General features: G+C 44.2%; 2 protein-coding genes across 7 annotated transcripts in view; one reads left to right on the top strand and one right to left on the bottom strand.

Annotated features, from left to right (window-relative positions):
• The window catches only part of LOC143908059 (synaptogenesis protein syg-1), a 356526-nt gene that overhangs the window by 142562 nt on the left and 193339 nt on the right, over positions 1 to 20625 (top strand). The window lies entirely within an intron of this gene.
• The window catches only part of LOC143908061 (uncharacterized), a 217848-nt gene that overhangs the window by 149795 nt on the left and 47428 nt on the right, over positions 1 to 20625 (bottom strand). Inside the window, exon 3 of the mRNA XM_077425342.1 lies at positions 20125 to 20256. Coding sequence (XP_077281468.1) covers positions 20125 to 20160 — 36 coding nt within the window. The 5' untranslated portion in view covers positions 20161 to 20256. The remainder of the gene's footprint in view (positions 1 to 20124; positions 20257 to 20625) is intronic.

Below are 20625 nucleotides of genomic sequence, written 5' to 3'. Positions count from 1 at the left end.
TAAGATAAGAAATTTAATTTCCGGATCATATCGTCTTTTCTATATTCCTCCTGTTATGTTATATAAATTCGCGATTTAGTTCTTTAATTTATAACCTATACATAAAATATTATATATGCTGCACTATTTACATCTCTGTCGATACCTGCAAATTTTATATGTTTTTGCAATTGCTTTTGTTATTTGTATAAGTTCTATCTGTATCATTAAAGTTAAACGGAAAACTCATTGTCAGTAAAATTGTCAGTAAAAACGCGAGATTATACATCGGTGGTGCACAACGTGGTCGTTGCGATTACTTTATGTTTTTATAATTTCGCGTGCCGAATAAAGACAGGTTTTTACAAACGATGATGATGAACACGCGAGTCAGATCCGCGAGATATACTTATATCAGTTTTATGATTGCACACGAAATCTCGCAAAAGAGAGAGAAAGGGCAAGTTACGATAAGAGCAAAAAGGAGGATCGCAAAGGAGGTGAAAGAAAGTAGGTTAGCATAACGGAAATCTGGAAATATCGCAACGGTAAATTTAATCGTTATTGCATCTTTTAGTACTGTCTGCAGATTCCGCGTTTATATTGTCAGAAATTTCATGTATATAAAACAATTGCAAGCATTGTTCTAATAATAGTTTTTCAACGAGTATCGAAAAAATTGTGCCTTTTTAGATACCTATTTAGATATGTTGATACCGCTCTTCTTCATCTATCGATACCGCACTCAGTTATAATTATAGCCGAATGACGCGGGAGAAAAAAAAGAGGAAAATGGAACACACACACACACACGAGCGCGCGGAGGGACAGAGGAAGAGCAGCGTTCAGTTGCAGCAGGGATTGGGCAAACCGCGCGGCCGCGGCTGGAAAACGGCACTGCCCGCGCGTAGCCGCGATTGTAAATCAATTAGCTCGCATTGTAAATAAATCACCGTTTTACAACTCCACCGCGTCGCGCCGAACGACATCCGTATGAAATTTATCGACCATTTTCGTTCGTATCGCTTTGATTTCGGGGCAACGCCGTCGTCGTCGCCGCGTTGGATGGGGGTCGGCGGGCGATACGAGCGAGTGTTCCCTTATTGCCGTCGGCTGGCCGACATAACGATACCTTCCACTTTCATTCGTCCGTTTTAACGGCGGAACGGGCGGAGGTCATGAAGAAAGCGAAAATTCTCGATATGAAAAATTCCGCCGGGATATTAAAATTGCTGGAAAAATTGAACGCACATTTATTGCACTATTACCATTATTGTATGCACTCGACAAAGTGCAAATTATCATTAAATGCGATCTACAAATGTTTAATGTAATCAGTCAGGAATGATACTTAACCCAAATGTGTAATCTCCTAGCAACAAAAATGATTTGCAAAATGATGCAGCTTATAACGCTGCGCGTTCTTTACACGGGAAGATGAATCAACAGAGAAACTTTTCTCGTAGTTGAGCCATAAAGGGGTTCCGCAAATCTCTGCTCGAGAGCTAAGTGGTATTAATAAATCGCCCGTTGTCCCTCAGCGTCCTCGCTCGAGTCGTCGTCGCAAGTTAATCGTCTTTTCGTTGTCAGACTCATCGTCACTAGAGATGCTTATTATTAGCCCCGTTATTCTCCGCTTCTCGGCGAGCGTGACGCTCGTCCGCATAACCCTTTTCGACATCAGCGAGACAAGGAAAAAGTAAGCATCAGGACGATGAGTATATAGTCGCCGTAGGATAAGTTAGCCGGTTGACTGGTTCGCGGTTACAAGGAAAAACAGAGAGAAAAAGAAAGAGAGAGAGAGAGAGAGGGGGGGGAGGAAGAGGAAAAGGGGGAGGAGGAGAGAAAGAGGGAGAGAGAGACGAGGTGCTATTACGTCTTCTGAATGGAGGCGACCTCCGGGCTCGGTTGTAATTTCAGGAAATAGCAATTTCCAGGCCAATTAGTGCGCGAAATATTGCAAAACAATGCGGGCGAGCTTGACGCGCGTACAATATGGCCGTGACGCTGCGCCACCCTTGCCACACAATGGCAACAACCCTCTTGCCTTACGCGTACACGCCGTAGCTACGTTCGCTGCCGGGCTTGTCGTACGGCAACTCCGATTCGGTCTCGGTGAAGTTGGTTACCTCGCGAGACGTGCGAGACCCTACGGGTGCGACTGCGGTGTTTCCCATGCGTATCCCGCTATTTAGCGTGATACCCGATGCGGGAACAGGCAGTCCGGAATTTTACGTACATCCCGATTCTAAATCTCGTTTCGCGCGTCTACTACAATCCACGAATGTTATAATAATATTTTATATCGTTATATTGTAAATGGGCACGCTCCACTTTGTCTAATCTGTAACTACTCGCCGGCCGATTGTCCGATCTGTTCGCTCGTCAGGCACACGAGCGTGTTTGTCGAAGCTCGGATATCATAATCGCGGCGCGAACCTGCAGCGCGCGTATTGCGCGATTATCAAAGATGCATGCGGACAGCCCGCGCCGTTCACAGCACGGACGCGAACCAAATACCGCGTAATAACGATAAATATAATCGCGTTTGCCGCGGTGTCGCCTCCGGCTGATTTATAGTATCACGTTATTATTTATTTATATGCGATTTTAATAATTCCCGTCGCCGCTGCGCCGCGCGTGCACACGTCGCGATCGTACCGCACACATTGTACCGATAACACAGCGAGGGACATGCCAGCGCGGCGGCTACGTGCGCCACATACATATGTTAACGATGGACTAATTCATGCGTGCGTGGCTTCGGCTCGGATTATGCCGGCTGATCGTTTTTTTCTTTTCTCTCGATGTGCGGCGAAGCGCGCACGCGACTCTCTTTGAAAAATCAAGAGTTCCGATCGGGCCCATACGTGCGGCTGGCTGATTCGTTAACGATCGAGGAGCTTTCCAATCAGCATGACAATAGGGCTTCGCTTGAAAGCCGCTTTCAAACGCACGATCCTCCACTGTCCTGCCCCGGGATCGTTCATTGTCGTGACGAATCTTCCGATCAAGTCCAAATTAAAGGTACGATGTATCGGTGGCCGGATAATTCTCTCGTCGACGTAATTTTTACATATGCACGTGTATATTATTCCTACGTATATCGATATTCGCCGCCTCGGGAAATTTTTTTCTTCTCCGTAGGAAAGGAAAGTAAATCCGAAGGAAACGCACCGCGAAATAACCAGTCGGGCTAATATAGTGTTTGCGGTCGAGGCAGTTATGCTGCCGGCTGGAGGAGCGATAAGTTTCGCGAGATATATGTCAACCGTCGTGGCAATCGACATTGTTATATACGGCCAGTGAAATTCCGACGTGTAACAATATCGTCGACCGTACAAATTATCATCTCGCGGAATTGCCGGAGTGTCGAGTAATGTCTTCATATTTTTTCCCCGCATATTTGCTGGTCAATTCACAATCAGATATGACAAGTTGCTGGGAATTTCAAAAGTTGAGGGTATATAGTCTTGTTCATGCATGCGACGAATGATCATTTAATAATGAAATTTTGCAGATTCCGTTTTTACAATTATAAATGTTAACATCTTTACGCTCCGGTAATATCTCAATTCTGATTTAATGCCTGTAGAGGAATTCGATGTACACAGGAACGATCAGCACACAGACCGAAGGACATATTGCGGACCTGTATGTAGGTGTTCATAGAGAACGACCGACGAGGACGGGAACGACAGGGTGGGTAACGTTACTGCCGGTGTCGGCGTTAATGCTAATGCTAATGCTAATGTCAATGCTAATGGCGTCGATGTCGTTCGGCACAAGCCGCGATCCACGTTCGCGAATGGACTGGCCGACAAGCGCGTACTGCGTTCTCGTTCGTAATTGATTATCAACGATTTAATACTATCCCGATAAGCGAGTCAATCGAAGCCGCTTGTTTTCTTGTCGCCGCGTTTTCGAGCGGAAAGGAATTTCAATTTGTTCCGTCGATTTGTCTATAATACGTCGTGACAAAGAAAAGCTTGAACTAAAACAATGAAAAAGTGTTTTTAAGTATTTTTTAAAAATTAATTTGTGTTATTTCTATACATATATCTTTGTCTCTTTATGTGTTAGAGTGTAGAGCTGGATCATATAAACAAATTTAATGTGCACTGTCCCTTCAGAGCAGACAATAAAATATAGAATAAATAAAATTAGAAATAAAATAAGTATAAAACAATTTTGCAAATTGTGTCAACTGAATTGAATTGAACATCAGCTTTGTTAATTCGTCTCGAACGCTCCACACTTTCGAGGCGGGATCATGAAATTTACTCCCTTCCAAACACAATGCAAATAGCACGCGTGTTGGTATGTGAACGGGCAACACGTAACAACGAGATTTACGTGGCATAATAATTTGCCGTCATTGCGAATCAATGATAACATATTAACCGTGGTCAGCGTTTATTAAATTTGGTCGATGTAATTTCGCGATAGTTGCTATTTTCATTACCACAAGCGTCGTGCTTGGCGGTGGAGTAATAACGGCCGAGGCGGAGGCGCGTCTTGGAACGTGGCGTGTTTAAAATAGGGAAAAAAGATCTGAGGGCAGTGTCGAAAGTTTGCGCGCGTAAGGCGGCACAAAGATGGGACAAAGACAACCAACGACAACGATGACGACGAGGACGAAGTCGCCTTCGTCGTCGCCGACGTCAACTACCGCTACTACCACCATTATCGTCGTACATTTGCATAAACAGCCGCGACTCAATCTCTATGCTAATCGACTTGTCCGCGTCCGAAAAGTACCTACGTTAGGTACACTTATATGTACAATACACGTGCACAGGGTGTATACACACACACACACACATATACATATACATACGTAAGTTCGTGTATATACGTATATACACGCGGCTAACTACTAGCTCCGTCGGATTATTCGCATTGGAGTCGAGTGGCACCTACGTCGCCGATTGGCTTTTAATTAATTGGCTTCGCCGTGCTTCCACCGCCTTCTCAGGTCTACTCGCGGGCTCATAGGGCGACGAGCGGGGTGGCGAAATCGATATGCAGCCTCGCGGACGTGCTTTCAGCGCGTTATTTCGATTAGCGTTCGATTAGCATTCTCTTCCGATTTTTCGTGCGGATATAGCCATCCTGTAATCGAGTTCCCCCCCTCCCCGCCCGCTTCGTACGCTCATCCTTGTTTATGAATAGAATTATACCGTATAACTGGAATAATAAAAAACCAGGAATTTGATTACCAAAATCGAATAACTTGATAGTTTCCGAGGAAATTGTCAATCACTCTTGCAATTTCTATTAATGTTATTTCTCGTACAGAAAATTTAAATGCATCCGGGGTTAAAAATTTAATCAACTAACTTCATTAAAGAGCCTCGATTGCAGAAGCAGAAATTTATTTTCAACTAATACGATGATAAATATATCTACTATAGATAGATATCTGTTATGAATCAGAATACCGATATTTGCTGTCATTTTTCTTTGAATAATAACGCTTTTAACTAACAATAAACGATAAAAGAGTTATCAACATCGGCCCTTGGTCAAACAAATCTGGACCGCTGTGTGTAGAACTGATCGGTGGTAGCCTTTGTCGCGGTCTCTCGACAACCCTTTTATAACCCTTGATTCTCTCGTGGTCTCGCTTTCCGCGGGCATTCCGCCGTTTTCTTTGTCACGCAGCGTATTTGCTATTTGCCGAAGTTCACTCGTCCGCCTGTAAATTAGATCGGGATTGTATTGAAAACGACAAACAATCGCCGAGGTATACGTTGGGCGTTGTGTCACTTTCAACGTGGTCGCGCTATCGATAATTGACGGCGGATTTGCCGGCCATCGTGCATTTCCACCACCGCGCTTTTGCTTCACCGCGAAACTAGCACGGTAATCGGCAACTTTGACGGTCAGCACGACGCGCCGCGAATAGAGTGTTGATTTTCCCCGTCCCGACGTCGGCGGAAATGACGGACGTGGCCTCGCCAGCAGGTTAAAGCAAATAATGCTAATAAATAATCGTTACGTTGCGGTCCGCAAGAATAAGCAAAAACGGTTAGCGGGCCGAATATTGTTATTATCCGGTTCATACGTTTTAATGGATATTCGGTGAATCTGCGAATAATTGAGGCGTATTTCGTATCGCTTTTATTGCGCTGCGCGTTACGGTGTCGGGGCAAAAAGCGCGAAAATTAATACGCCGCATAAGTGAGACGGGAATGAAACTGCGTTCGCGCTTGTACGCGAGCCGCGAGGTGCCACGATGTCAAATATTATTTGTGGAAGAACCGACGTGAAATTAACTTAATTCGCTTCGGCACATATTTGGGCGGAAAATCATAGAGTTAATAGAGCGTTTTAAGAGGGAAAATCGGCATGGGCGTGTGACCGGTACGTTTACTGTTAACTTAGCGACAAGAATTGTTTGACATTGTAATAGGTACTATGGGAATTTAGCCCGCTGTTTATTTTATGCTCCTCTGTATTTTCTGTCTATTGAATTTTGGGCGAAATTGTATAACACTTGTACGGAACATTTATTTTGTCTTGAAATAACATTGGGGACGTCGACTTTTGATGTTTTATTTTTCACTGATGTTTTATTACTTGCGACACTGTGAAGAAAATCAAATAATAATCGTATCGGCTATAGCACTTTAAACACTTATTCCCTTTTGATGTTGAAGTGAAGATATGCGAGGAAATTTATATTAATTTCTGTTTGCTATGAATAAATTGCTTTTAACGTGCAAGCAAACAAAACTGGTCTACCATTTCGATTAGCAGCTTTTCGAAGATTTGTAAATATTGCATTGTATACCCATAGCCGACCTTCCCGCGAGAGGCAAATACATGTTAAATTATTATTGCGCCAATACTGCGTTATTACAATTGAATGGTGCGTAATAATTTAACATATATTCACCCCGACTGGCATACAATTGAAATTGTTCATAGGGCGGTGATACGATCGTTTATACTTTAGCTCTCGAAATAATTTTTTGATAGTTCGAATAAGCACATAAAAGTACCTATACAATAACGCGTTTGCAACACATTTCAGCAAGTTTTTAAAAAACTTCCAATTTAATTTTAAATTGTACTATACTCGAATTTAATGTTAGCGACAGATATTTTCACAAAATAACTACGGTTATATTTTAGCTGTCTAAATAATTTTTTGTTATTTGTGAGCACATGTAAGAGCGTTTGCAATATACCTTCCTGAAATATTCAACGTTAACGTTCGTTTACGTTCAATATTAAATCGTTCACTCGGCATCAGCGGCATGCAGGTAGTTTCCAAGTTCCGCGTGCACGTTAAAGTCTCATCGGCGCCAACGAGCCGTTAACCGAAAATAATTCCTCTCGCTCGTCACCATTTTTCGCGGCACCGATGGGAGCTTTATCGCCACGACTATAATTCCGTGTTAGCGAATTTATTGTTCGCCAAACCAAAAACGATCGGTTGAATCGACCAGTGTGCGCGAGCGAAAAGAGGTTTTACCTGGGCCTTCCCCGTGTTACCCCGTCGACGATTTTCGCAATTATCATTTCCCTCCCTTCAACGACGCATTTTTTTTTCTTTTGAAAAGGGTAAGAGAGAAGCCGCGCCGAGGAATCGTTTCATTAGAATATATTCAAATTATACCGGCGGCGCGCGGAATCTCATCGTCGATTCGTCGGGGTGGCCCGCAATTATTTCTCCAGGTATAGCATTATCCCGGGCTCTATCCTTCCATTCTGCTGGATAAACCTGCTAGTCATCTAAATTCCTTCTGCCCTTTCTCTCCCTCCTTTCATCTCTATCCTTTCCTTCCATAATAGCTGCCCTTTTTCACTTCCTTACTATCCTCCGGTCTCGCTTTCCTCTATTTTTTTCCTTTCTGTGTCGCTTCGCTTTTCCATTTTTCCTCGACTTCCCTTTCTTATCCCTCTTTTCTTCCTTCCTCGCCAAGTCGTTTCTCTGCTACCCCATTTGATTATTCCGTCATCGCTACGTAATCGCATAATAAAGCATCGGGCGAGTCGGCGCAATATTAAAGCGTCAGCACAAACTTCACGCGAGCGTGGATGTTGAAGGGCGGCATACGACCCGAGCACGAGGAGGCACGCGGCGGCTGCAGTTTCTTCAGCTCCGACTACAAACGGATACCTTATCCCGCTCTCGACGAAGAGGGTTCGAGCGCGATTATGTTCGCGCGCGCACGAGTGTATATCCCTTTGCGCCGAGATCTCGAGAACATGAGTAATTCTTGCGTGAGATTTTACTGCGAGTTTCGAGTTACATAGCCCGGCGTAATGCGGGAGACGGTGGCACTTTAGAGTTTGAAACCGCATTTGAATCGCAAACCATGAAGACGCGAATCTGCCGCTTGGGGGAGATGGGGGAACGCGCGCGGGATCCAAACGGCTCCAGAATACCAAGCGCTACAGCGCGGATATGTCTCATTAGGCGGACTGCGACAGCCCGCTCGTAATCGTCGCAAATACGCGTTGTCCCTCCGCGCTGACATCCTGACCGGTGTGCAAAAACAGGTGTGCGCCGACGGTGATGCGCGCGAACGACCGTTCAATTATTACTGCAACGTAACGTCGCGCGGCGCGGTTTTGCGTCGGTGGATAGTTTACCTTTACTTCGTTGATGATGTTTCATCGTGATGAATGGGGAACGATGAATGCGCGAACGGCAGGGAGGAAAAAGGCAGCGACACGGGTAATATTCTCTTCCCGACGTGGACGGAACGCTCTTTTTTTTTTTCGACGAGTGAATAACGTTATCTTTTGTAATTTGTGATATTCGTTACGCCGTTCCAGGCGGCGCCTTATAATTGAAACAGAGGACTCGATTATCCCGCTATCGAGGCGTAATTGCGTAATAATGCATTGCCGTCGAGCATCGGTATTAAAACGTCAGCTTGGTCCCCGCACGCGACCGTACGCTATGCAGGAAGTTGGGGGAGAGGGTGAGGAGTGAAAAGTGAGACGATAACGCGCTGTCGCGAGTGCGAAGTACTCGCGGCAAAAGCCGTCGAGTAACGCAGTTTTTTTTTCTTTAGTTCGTCGATATCCGCCATTTATATTCGCTTTCGTTTGAATACTGCATATTTTTAATGGCGACCGTGTAGTTGCGCGCATAGCCATGCTATGCACATTAATCAATTTCGCAATATTTATCGTCATTCAAACAACGAAAGAAGACTATCGGAGATAAATGAGTAAATTTTTACGTGCGTTTGCCGAATTTAATCGACAAATATGGAGATTGCGTTGCAAAAAATATAAAAAGAACTCAGATTTACATGGATTATGCGGGCGAAAACATATGTCATATTTCCCGCGTGTCATAGTCTGGTTTTTTTTTGGAAAACCCAGTCTCGTTTTAAAAGCATCAGATGCAAAACATCAAACGAGCGTTATTACCTCGTTCATCAATGCATGCATGATGAAAAATACCCGGAGCTATTACGGGGTAAATTAAAGTTTTAAGAACAATAATAACTCTGTAGCTATGTATGTGATGAGTTTATCTTAAAACGTAGAAATAGATATCGCGTTTTTTGCGCCCGTCACGAGCAGAATATTAATATTGAAAAGCCCTTAAAAATCGTTTTCAAATCAGCTTGTACGTTTCAAATCAGTTTGAATATTGAATCTACAACATTAAGCATAGGAATTTAACAATTATTCTGCGCGCGTGTGCAAAGAATTTAATATACAGCGCAGGAATCCAGTATTGACGCACGGAATTTTTCTCGAACGTGTCATTGCGAAAGTACCCTATGCACGTGGAATCTCTGCTGGTGATTTGATCACTGGTGTCGCAAGAGTCACATGCTACTTGTCCGTTTTTAGCAACACGAATAGACTTTTTTGCGATAATTGAGTTCCAAATCTGTGTAGCGCTCGCTACTAATTCTTCACGCGAGAAACGTTCTACGAGAAAGGATCTTCGCAGGTTGTACAAACTGGCGCTCATAGCTCTCTAATAGTAATCTCTCGCGAATCCGATGGTATTTCAATTTATCATTCGAGCCAGTGGCAATTCCGACCAGACAACGGCTCGTGCCATGGGTTAGCGTGTAATGCGTCGGCTATAAATGCAATAACCCGGGGATCTCGTCTCGACCGGTGGATATGGATTGCTTGGAACTTGTTTACGCATCAAAATATTATTGTCGATCAAGCTTAATATTCCTCATTGAAACTGAAACGGACGCGTATAAGCTACCGCCGTTCGCGAAGTTTCGATAAAGAAGAAACGACACCGTCCGCCGTTGCCTTCCGCGGGTGTATCACGCCGGGTGTGTCACCTTCTACTCTCTTACCCCGATCGGAGGTACCTTCTGAAATATGTATATATGTATCGCATTGCGGATTCGAGACTTCTCCGATCTTTCGTGACATATACGGCGACTGTAAACTAGGATTGACTCCGATATCGAAGAATAGGACGAGCGGTAAGCCAGGATTCGCGCGTTTTATATTTGATCGAGTTCTATGGCGGGATCTCCTGGCTACGGTCAATCCTTGGGAGCCCTTTGCCTCTATAAGGGGGAGGGCCCTCCGGTCATAATTCGACGGAGATCTTCCTGTCCTGACGACGTTGACGGCTCCTTCGGGAATATGAATGCTCGAGATAAATGGAAACTTGGACCGTCGAGGCCCGACGACGTCCCTTATGCTCGTTTCCAAGAACTCAAGGTCGTTGCATTGGCGCGTCCTCGAATAGGCGCTATTCATACAGCGGCTCCGAAGGGGTCTACGGGAGCGCGTCGATAAAGAGAGACTCGCAACGCATAAAAAGTCATAATCCTTCACTAAAGAGAGTCTGCTCGCCAGGATGGAACGATCGACCTGACTATATTTCCGATGCTTTCACTTGGAAAAGTATATTCAGACGTTGTTAGAATATCTTTTTGTAAAATCACTCTTTAGAAGTGAAACTTTTGACTCCATTAAAGTCCATTTTATTTAAATATGTAATACTTAATGTCTGAAGAGATAGATCGTACAATGAGCCTTAAAGAATATATTTTTTAAAATAAGACGCCAATGATAAAGGATAATACATATTCTCATCTATAAGACCGGCAAATTCAATTATTCGAATTTTCACCACTTTTTCTTCCATTTTTAACCGCACAGCGATCTTCATCGCTGATGCGGCAGTATATTATGGAAATAGGGATGTCGCAGCGCTTGCATTTTTATAAACTTGAACGCTTCTGTTCTTTCTCATAATGACGAAATTATAGACTTTCTTTGCGAAATAATGAGTGCATACTTAGCCATCACTTTCGCATCAGAGCGCTCAACTGTCGTGTCCCGTAATTCAAAATTACCTGTTGTATTAAACTTCAAAGAGTAAGAATCTTATGAGGAATAATGTTGGTCTTGTTTCTGCTTACACTACATCTTTGATATACGCCTAAATAGTGCTAGCTGTTTTTTAAATATTTTTTATATGATGAATTACCTCTATGTCTAATATTTTTGCGAGTAAAATTCATAAAATTATTTCTGTAGGATGTTAGGTTTTTTCTGTATTATTTAATTTCTTTTACTTTTAATAATGATTATAATAAAAATTAATTTTTTTTTAATTTATTGCACAGACATTTCTTATTATTTTATTATATCTTTTAATGTGCGTCATATCATTTGTTACCTCTTTTAAATATCATATGTTTGTGTATTATTTGTTAAACAAAGATAATTAGGAGCACGTAGCACTAAAAATAGAACAGCACAAAAATGTCCAATCGACGTAGGTCGCAAATCAATCCTGATGGAGATACAGCAATTTATTTTTATTTACGAAAACTGAAATTTTTAAAATATATGTAACTCCCTGCTACACAAAATATGAAATTTTCATTGAAATGGTAGTTAGGTAGGTAGTATAAGTAGTATATCGAATATTATTTATAGAAAATTTAAATAAAAATCTGATCTGATATAAATACCGTAAAAGATGCCATAAATGAAAATATCTGAGCGCAATTTTGCACCTTTCAGAACCCGCAATTAAAGTCTTTCAATGAAAAATTGAAATGAAAGAGTTGAATTATGAAATAGACACCCCGAGAAATAATCGTTATCAGAAGCGGCCTAGTGATACAGATAAGCGTCGAGTCATACCGTGATGGCGAAGTGCGGTCTTGTTTCCGCCTGAGGAGAGGTCAGTTAATCCAGTTAGTCCGGTAGTTAGCGGCCGAATGGACAGAAGGGGAGAGTCATGGATAGTTAGGGAGAGTCGCGAGTCGGCGAGAGCGCACGGGTAGCACGGTATAGGAGAGTTAAAGGGCTACCTCGTCGCGGCGAAAGTTTCAGGACCGCTAGCAGGAATCCAATCGAGCCTTATTTATCGCCTTTCATCGCGGCGGTCGCTTCCTCTCTCCTTATCGTCAGTCCGCCGACAACTTTATCCCGCGGGAGAGGAGCCCGTGGACTTTCCCCGACTTGTCAACGGTCGGACGATGGCGCAAACGGGACGTTGGCAGTTTAAAAGTTTGCGTCATCGGCTCTCCTTTCTCGCGCTGTCGTGATTCATAGGACGGCGCGCGGGAGAAGGGGGAGGGGAGGGGGACTTTTTGCCGTCCTCGGGGAATAAAATTTCACATTTCCCGAGAAGATGTCGCAATTTCGGATAAAAGACGCGATGACACGATTACTTATATTCTACGCTACATGATGACCTATTATTGACTTCTTACAGCAAACTTCTTTTGACAAAATTGGAAGAAGGAACTTGTTTGAAGCTTATGACTCACATCATTTTTCGCGATGTGCGAATCGTAGCGTTTGAATTATATATATTATAAAATCATGCTGTAAAACTTTAGTCAACTGTATAATATTGATTGCTTGATGATTGCATTTAATTGGTATCGTAAATCAGTTATTTTTACGTTCGCGTTACCTTGCGCAAGAGAGAAATAATTGATGATGCAACATTACAGGTACATAGCTCGATGAAATATTCATGAAATAATGTAACACGTAACGGGGTGAAAATCACACCATCCATTTTTTTGTTATTAAAGTTATGATACGATATTCGATAATATCGTATTAAATCATTTACATATTAATATCTTCAAAGCTGCGTTCTAAAGGCCAAATTTTTTTCCGAATTGTGACAATAACTATCTAAGTAAGTACGTACGTGATTCGTTCGAGAATCCCCTTTTCGTCGCTCTCTTCTTTTATGTTCATCGTGAAGTAGAACAATCATGTCAATGAGAGACGAGAAAACAAGGGTACGCGAAACGTTGGTCCTTAATAATCGTTAAAAGCTCTCGACAGGGTGGCACACTGAGTTTGTCTTCGCGGCACAATTCCCGTGGAGGGAAAAGATCTTTGCGAAATAATACGGTCAACCGCGATAAATAATCTAATTACGCGGGCGTACCGTGAAATCCGTTTAAAGGCTTGCAAAAGGCTGAGAACACACGCTCGTAAACTATTCCGAAGAAAGTCTCGCCGCGAGACTCACCAAACGACGTACTCCGAATTAATTTCATCGCCGAAGTCTCTCCCACGCTTCGCAAATTTTCAAAGCATTTTTAAGAGTCTCGCCCTTCGCACAATAAGGAAAGTGGCGGTCTCAGGAAAGTAGTTTTCTGCTCCAATTTGTGCGCGGTAGATCACGGGAACGGGCAAAGCTAGCGCGCAACGGTACATAGTTTAATAGAACTATGAGAACTATTGGAATGAGTTGATATAAAATATCTAATGGGCCGCTATGTGGAGAGAAAACTTGTTCATTACTATTATCCATCTTGAAACAGTCATTTCTCGTAAAACAATGTTCGTTTATCGCATAAAATTAGCGGAAATTCCAACGGGTTCGCTCTCAAGCGAGAGTTATCTTTAAGTTATGTATCTTCTTCTCTGTATATTTCTTACGGGATAAATAATTCTGTACAAGTCAAGAACACGCGCGGAGAAAGGTACAAAAGCTCTTTACTTCAACGAATGGATCTTGGCAGTAATGATAGTATAGTGCCTGACGTAACACTCATCCTGACAACCGATGCTTTTGCTCATTTGAACCTCTTGGATTAGAAAGAATGAGTGCAAAGAACCAAAGATGAGGGGATCGCGCATGCAGATGCAGTCTCTGCGTCGACGAGAGCAGTGCGCTCGAATATCCACTTTTAATCTGACAGCTTTCGCTTGGGGTTTCGTGAGTTTGAGAAGCATGAAACGAAGTACTCTCAGCGTGGGAGCAATATGGATACACGGGACGAACACGTAGGAAACAGATGGAGCAGGAGAGCGCGGAAAATCGAAAGATACGCACTGAAAGAAACGCGTCGCGTTTCGCCGTCCGTTTTCGCGCCCGTTTTCGTTCCTTCTCGTAAACATATATAGTTATGACACTTGCGTTTTATTTGTACAATTTCATCTCACATGTATATATCGTTGAATCTCTTTCCACCGAATCGCGAATACATTTCGAAAGAATTAATGGTATTTCCTGGACATACGTTCTACTGTCCGTTGCATACGTCGGAAATATCCCGCATCACGCGTACATATATATGCGTGCCGGCGAAAAAAAATACGGTAGACCGTGCGTATTAGTTCGCGAAGGGAAGACGGGAGATTACATTGCTCGTAGCAGGTTGAAAAGTGTCCCGATTCTTCAATCCGGTATAGCGGCGACGCGACGGAAGGGATATGAATACTCACCGGCGAATGTGACAAAGGATTGGAAGAAAGGGGTTGCTCGCTCGCGCGCGCGCGAAAGGGAGACGTAGATGGTTGTCGGCGCTGGGGAGACGGGTCACTTTTTCTATCCGCCGTGAACAATCTTTTGCCCTCCTCCCCCGTTCCATTTACCTGCCATTTTTCTGGCGGACCTCGCCTCGAGTGCGCGCTCTCAACTCGACGCCGCCCGTAAATTCACCGGACAGACGGCTGCCTGGCGTTTCGCAGATTCTCCTTTTTTACGATTCTTCCTGATGACGCGAGATGCGCGTCTCGCGCAACCATCGCCCAATGTATCGGCGGGGTCCACGGGTTTATGGGCACGGGATTTCCTTCTTCTAAATAGACTAGATGAAGAAATATACGTTACATCATATGTTCACAGAGCAAACGCGCGCACGCATTCATTATCAACGAACCCTGTCAGTTTATTGGCAATCTCTTTTATTCCGGGGACATGGAATATTTTGATATATTTGTTCCTTTTGATTTTGCTAACTAAATATTGGCCGGACGAGAGCAAAGATAGAATTAATTAAAATCTCTCCGCATAGGGGGGACGCGGGTGAAACGTATAGCGCTGCGGGATATAGTAGAAATTTCACATCTGATTCGTATCCGATTAGTCGAATCCGAGACTTCTTTTTTCCCTCCCTGCCTTTCCTTGCATTTCATTTAATCGTGCGCGCATCTAAATTTACGTTGATTGTAGATACGAATCAATGCGAATAGAATTATCGAACTTCCATCATGCGTGAAGTTTATGAATTTCCTACTCGCGGCTCGAATATACATATTCGCATATCAATGTTACCTTTTCGCGATACTCGGCGTCGCCGTCTGCGCTTCCGCGAAATCCGATGTTTTCGCATTCTCCGGCAATAGCACCGTTTGCGGTTTTTTTAAAATGCATTTAGCATCGCGCCGTTTAATCTGAACGACAATCGGGGATATCGACATCCAACGTTTTATATACGAGATTACGGCAAGGCGCGCGCGGTTGATTTATGAGTTAAAGAAAACGCCGGCGACTCGAGTGGCGCATAAATTTTCAGGGATTTGGCTGTTAATCTCGGTTTACTCGTTAATCCGACGTTACGAGCGTCCGGCTCCAAGTCAGAGAACAGAGGAAGCGTAACGCGCCGCTCGCGATACGAAGAGCGGACGCGAGATGAGCGTGGACACGGGATGTAAAGTGCGCGAAGCGACTCGAGCCCTTCCTCCCCCGCGAACAGCCCTACCGGCGCGCGCGCGGCTCGCACATCCTTTTGTCTCCGCGATTTTTCTCCTGCGGGATCTCTGCCTTGCAGAGAGCGCTCAGCGAGAGAGAAAAGGAAAAGGACAATGCGGATGGGGAGAAAAAAAAAGGAACGAGAGATTGAAGTGGATGTGAGGGAAACGGGAGGCGCGAGGAGGCTCTTAGCCCCTTCGGACGTACGCCTGGCACGTGTCCTAGTGGCACGTGACAGCAGCCACCTGGGGAAATCCTGATGGTAAATGTTCCGAGAATATATAGTATACGGGTAGTTACCTCACGACCTACCTTATCTTCCCTTTCTCATCTGCTCTGCGACTCTTTATTTTTGTGCAGCCGGGATCAATGTAAGCGGACGAGACGTCTACTCTGCGCGCGAGTCACGTTAGGATAGAGCACCGCGAACGAATTAATTAGACGATCCGCGAGATATCGATCGCCAATTTTGTCAGAATGGTGTCCGTTTTTCCGAGCGAAGTTCGGCCTTTGACGGCAGCGTTGCTCTTGCGGGCGTTTCTCGATTTTCAATTATTTGGATTCCACATGACTCACGATGATTTGAAAAATACAAATTTCATAGAGAAGTAAAGTGTTGATTAAATGACAGTTTAATTAATATTACGCTTAAATGCGCTCTCACTTACACTCACAGATAAAAAAGAATAGAATAGTTAGCAAAAATGTGATCCGAGTAATGACATCTTATATGTTGGAAATTTTTTTTGGGGGGGGGGACTTAATACTTGCGATTAGCGGTTTCTAAAGTTTTTACCATTCTGCAAGTTATCGCACATTTCCCGATAGGAGATTGCGCCATGAAACGAGAGCGCCGATATATATGAAACGAGAATTTCGTCATGTATCTGGCCGGATGTTACGAAGCGTCGTTAAAGAGTTTCAAGCCCCATTCGTTTCATCCGCCTTCTCGTCGCTGCTCTTCGAGCCGCGCCCCCCGGCACGGCTCTTTTTATACCTTTTATTATTTCTCGCGCTATATCGCGCCATTTCGGAGCGTTAATCCCGCCGGCGGCTCCCGGATCAAGAGCCGGTGGGGGCGCAAGAAAAAGGAAGCTTTATATCTGGCCGTCGCTATTACGCTGCAAAAACTTTTCTCATTTCGACTCCTCCGCCCGAGAATGTGAAATGTATCGCGACGTATGTCCGACCGAACCGTGAGAATAAGGATAAACATGGGACGCAACGCGAAACACTCGCGGGATACACGATCGCGCGACACACTTTCCAACATTCGCTATTATAACGATAAAATAATAAAAGATTTATTGCGATCCGCGCGCACGTGCTTGAAATCCGCATTGGTCCCGTCTTATTATTATATTCCCTTGCGAAGCCATCCACTATGCGAAGGTCATTTAGGCGCATTGTCCTATCGTGCACGATAACGTCTACGTACGCGGCCGACCGTGATGCTCGGAGACTCAACGGAGTATCCACGCTTACGTAAGTTTCGATTATCTGCATATTGCGTTGGGAATTGAGGCATTAATCGCGTTCTCGCACAGTTGACCGGCTATACGGTAAGCCGAGCGAATGATAAGCCAAGTGGGGACGCTTGAGCGAACAATGGCACGCAAATACTGGGACAGGACTAACGCCGAAGTAACAAGCAAAGAAATTAAGTAATCGACGAAGAGCTCGGTGGACGAGAGACGGGAACGCGGATTCCGCGCGCGGAAATACGGGCGGGATTTTGCGCGGAATGAACTTCGAATTATGCGTCAGACAAATGCGCGGCCATGAAAACTAAAGTTTACTTTAAGCTTTGAGCCCCGGCGTTACACTTTCCGCCACTTACCACCCAGCCCCGTAATTTAGACTAGGTGAGGGCGGTGGCGGTAGCGGTGGCATGGCACCTTCTATAGATCGGGGATCGGGGGGGGGGGTGGTCGTAGCCGCTCGCAGCTGTGCCCCGAAGCTACCTTTCTGGCGGCGCACGTACTTCTTCCACCAAGATACACCTACCTATACGCCCTATACCGTCGTCCGTACTATCTCGCCGTATCTCGGCGCACCTGCATTAACCGGCGAACCCGCAAGGGAGAGGAAACTCCGGGAAAGGCGTTTTCCTCGCCTTGCCTGCGGTCGGAAATTGCGGCGCGGCCGAAGCCAGCCGCGGCGATTGGTCAAACTTACCGGAAGTGGGAGCTCGCGCGCGGATGAGCCCGTTACACTATATCCCAGATACCGCACCGTCGGCTCTCTCTCTCCCTCTCTCTTTCTCTCTCTGATCCCTAAAACCAACTACCGCTCTAAACCGCCACGGCTACGTGAGAGAGTTTCTACAACTCGGTTTTGAGGACAGCTCGCGCGATCGCGTTACGTGTCCGGACTCGTGTTTGCGACGAATAGATATAGATAACATCTGTCGTCCGTTCTGCGGAAAGCAATCACAATCGTGCCCGCGGGCAATCTGTTTCCCGTTTGCGATCTAATCCGTTTTTCATCGCGGCCTTTTAATCGGCCGAAGCGAGATCGAACGCTCGGCTAAAGTTACGATATTATCGTGAGAATAATTAAACAGCACAAGATCGTTGATACTGATGAATCAGCGCGAAAGTACAAGTGCGATAGATTAATGAGATTAATGAGATAGCATTATCTGAAATTTTTGACAAAAAAAAAGTTGCATTTTTACGCTTTTACGTAGCAATTACGCATTACGTCGCACGTATACGAGAAGAAGCCACTCATTAAAAATCGTCGTTTCTTGATCAGACCTGAGCAAAGAGCTTCCACTTCGTTGAGATGGTACCCAAGGAGCCGACGATCCTAATATCTGAGAATCTTGTGTCAACGTGACCCAAATACGCAGAGCTGCGAATGGGCCATTTCGGCGTTCCTGCGCAAACGTCGGAATTGTCGACATACCGTGTCTACCGGGCCGGGAAGGGCGGATACGGGGAATCGTGTGCTGTAACGTTGCTGTAATACAAGTCGCCAATTATGCCGGTGTCGCTGCCGACGAGTAACGCGCTACCGCCAGGAAATATCTCAAGCGGGCGTGTCAAAGAAAATGAACGTTCGAGCATTCGTCAACATCGCGCTGCGATAAACTCATTGTTACACCGAAACAGAGGCTTCGCGTCGCAACTCGTATAATTGTCATGAGCATTACGGGATCTGTTTTTTTTTTTAGAGTTGCGAACGGTGATCGTATCGTAATCCTTATCTACGAGGTAATTAGTTATTTTGCTGACTAAGGAAATTAAAACTTTGTTAGATCCACACGTGCACAACGAATAATTGCCATAGATTGCCTGGTTATTAATATCAGTATGGCCGACCGACACGCGATCCCGATTTTTGGAAAGATTCGCTATAGTGCCACTCCCACGGTAGCCGTGCACTTCGTTTCATTAATCATCCATTACATGAACTTTACGTAATATGAAACTGTCTTATCGGCCCTTAATCGATACCCGTCAGGCCTCAACCTGAATTTACTTTTGACATTGGTTAATGGATGTTGCATTCCGTCGCACGCGACAAAACATTAATTAATGCCAATTAAGCCGCGCGTTACTTACTGCCGGTCATCGTGCACTTTATCTTATCTTCTATGTGCTTGCCGTGCGAAATTACAACGTTGATTTTTTTCATTGTAATCATTTTATTTGCTACTTAATTTATTCGTAATTGCAATTTTGTCAAATTGAGTGAAATTGCTTAATTAATATTAACGAATACCAAGAATAACGTTGATTAATGAAAATTGACGTTCGTTCACATATTATTTAGAAATTTAAATGATAAAGTTAAATGTCGCTCACATCGCAAAAGAAATTTTCTGTCTAGCGGTAGTGCATTTCCTTTCGGCCGAAATTGATTGCCGTGGAAATAGGATTTAACTCTATTGCCGAGGCAGCTCTGAAAAAAACTTGCTTATTCCGCGGCATATCAATGTATGCAATATCCTGAAGTGCGTTATTTTTGATACACCTGTCGATAATCTCATTACTCCAGCGTCATTAAATGCGGCTGTTTATCGGCTTTACTTCTTTTCTCGACATGCAAAAGCATCCGCTTTGTTTGCCCGCTTTTATATTACGTGTTAGAATTGCAATAGATACAAGGATTTATAGATGAAAATAAAAGAGAGAATGTAAATGTAGACAGGCGGTGTAAAGACAAAGATTATGTAAATCGGGAACTTGCTTGTAAAGACTCACCATCACCACGGACTGCAAAATAACCGGCGCATACATATATCGCTGCAAAATGTTTTTATATTTTGCTCTCCGTCTCTCTCCTCTGTTCCTCTCGCTCGTTTTCTCTTTCCGTCATGTTCCTCTCTTTCCGACCTGAAAATATTTCGGGTACTTTTGTAGTATACGATTTTCACGCTGAATTCCCCTATATTCTTCATAACGTTGCTGGTCAGTTATTGCATATATGATAGCCGGCGGATGATGTGAGAAAGGGAGACTAAAAATATCGAAAACACGAATCGAACGTGAGGGGAATAGGGCACCTCCCACCCGCGGATAGGACGGTATGAAAGCTAGTGAAAGAGAAAAAGAGTAGACGATGACGGTAATATCTCTAGGATAATCCTTTGCTGAGGGATTGGGGTCAGGAATCTTTAATCTCGCACCGAAAAGAACTCAGCGGCCTCGAGCGCGCTGCGGAGAGCAAAGAGGAAGATTTCGCAAAATCGAAACCGCCGAAGA

Source organism: Temnothorax americanus, unplaced genomic scaffold (genome assembly GCF_048541705.1).
Source record: "Temnothorax americanus isolate GAGA-0224 unplaced genomic scaffold, ASM4854170v1 Scaffold9, whole genome shotgun sequence".
NCBI lineage: Eukaryota > Metazoa > Arthropoda > Insecta > Hymenoptera > Formicidae > Temnothorax > Temnothorax americanus.
The sequence above is the reverse complement of the archived record's forward strand: the minus strand, read 5'-3'. Positions and strand labels throughout refer to the sequence as shown.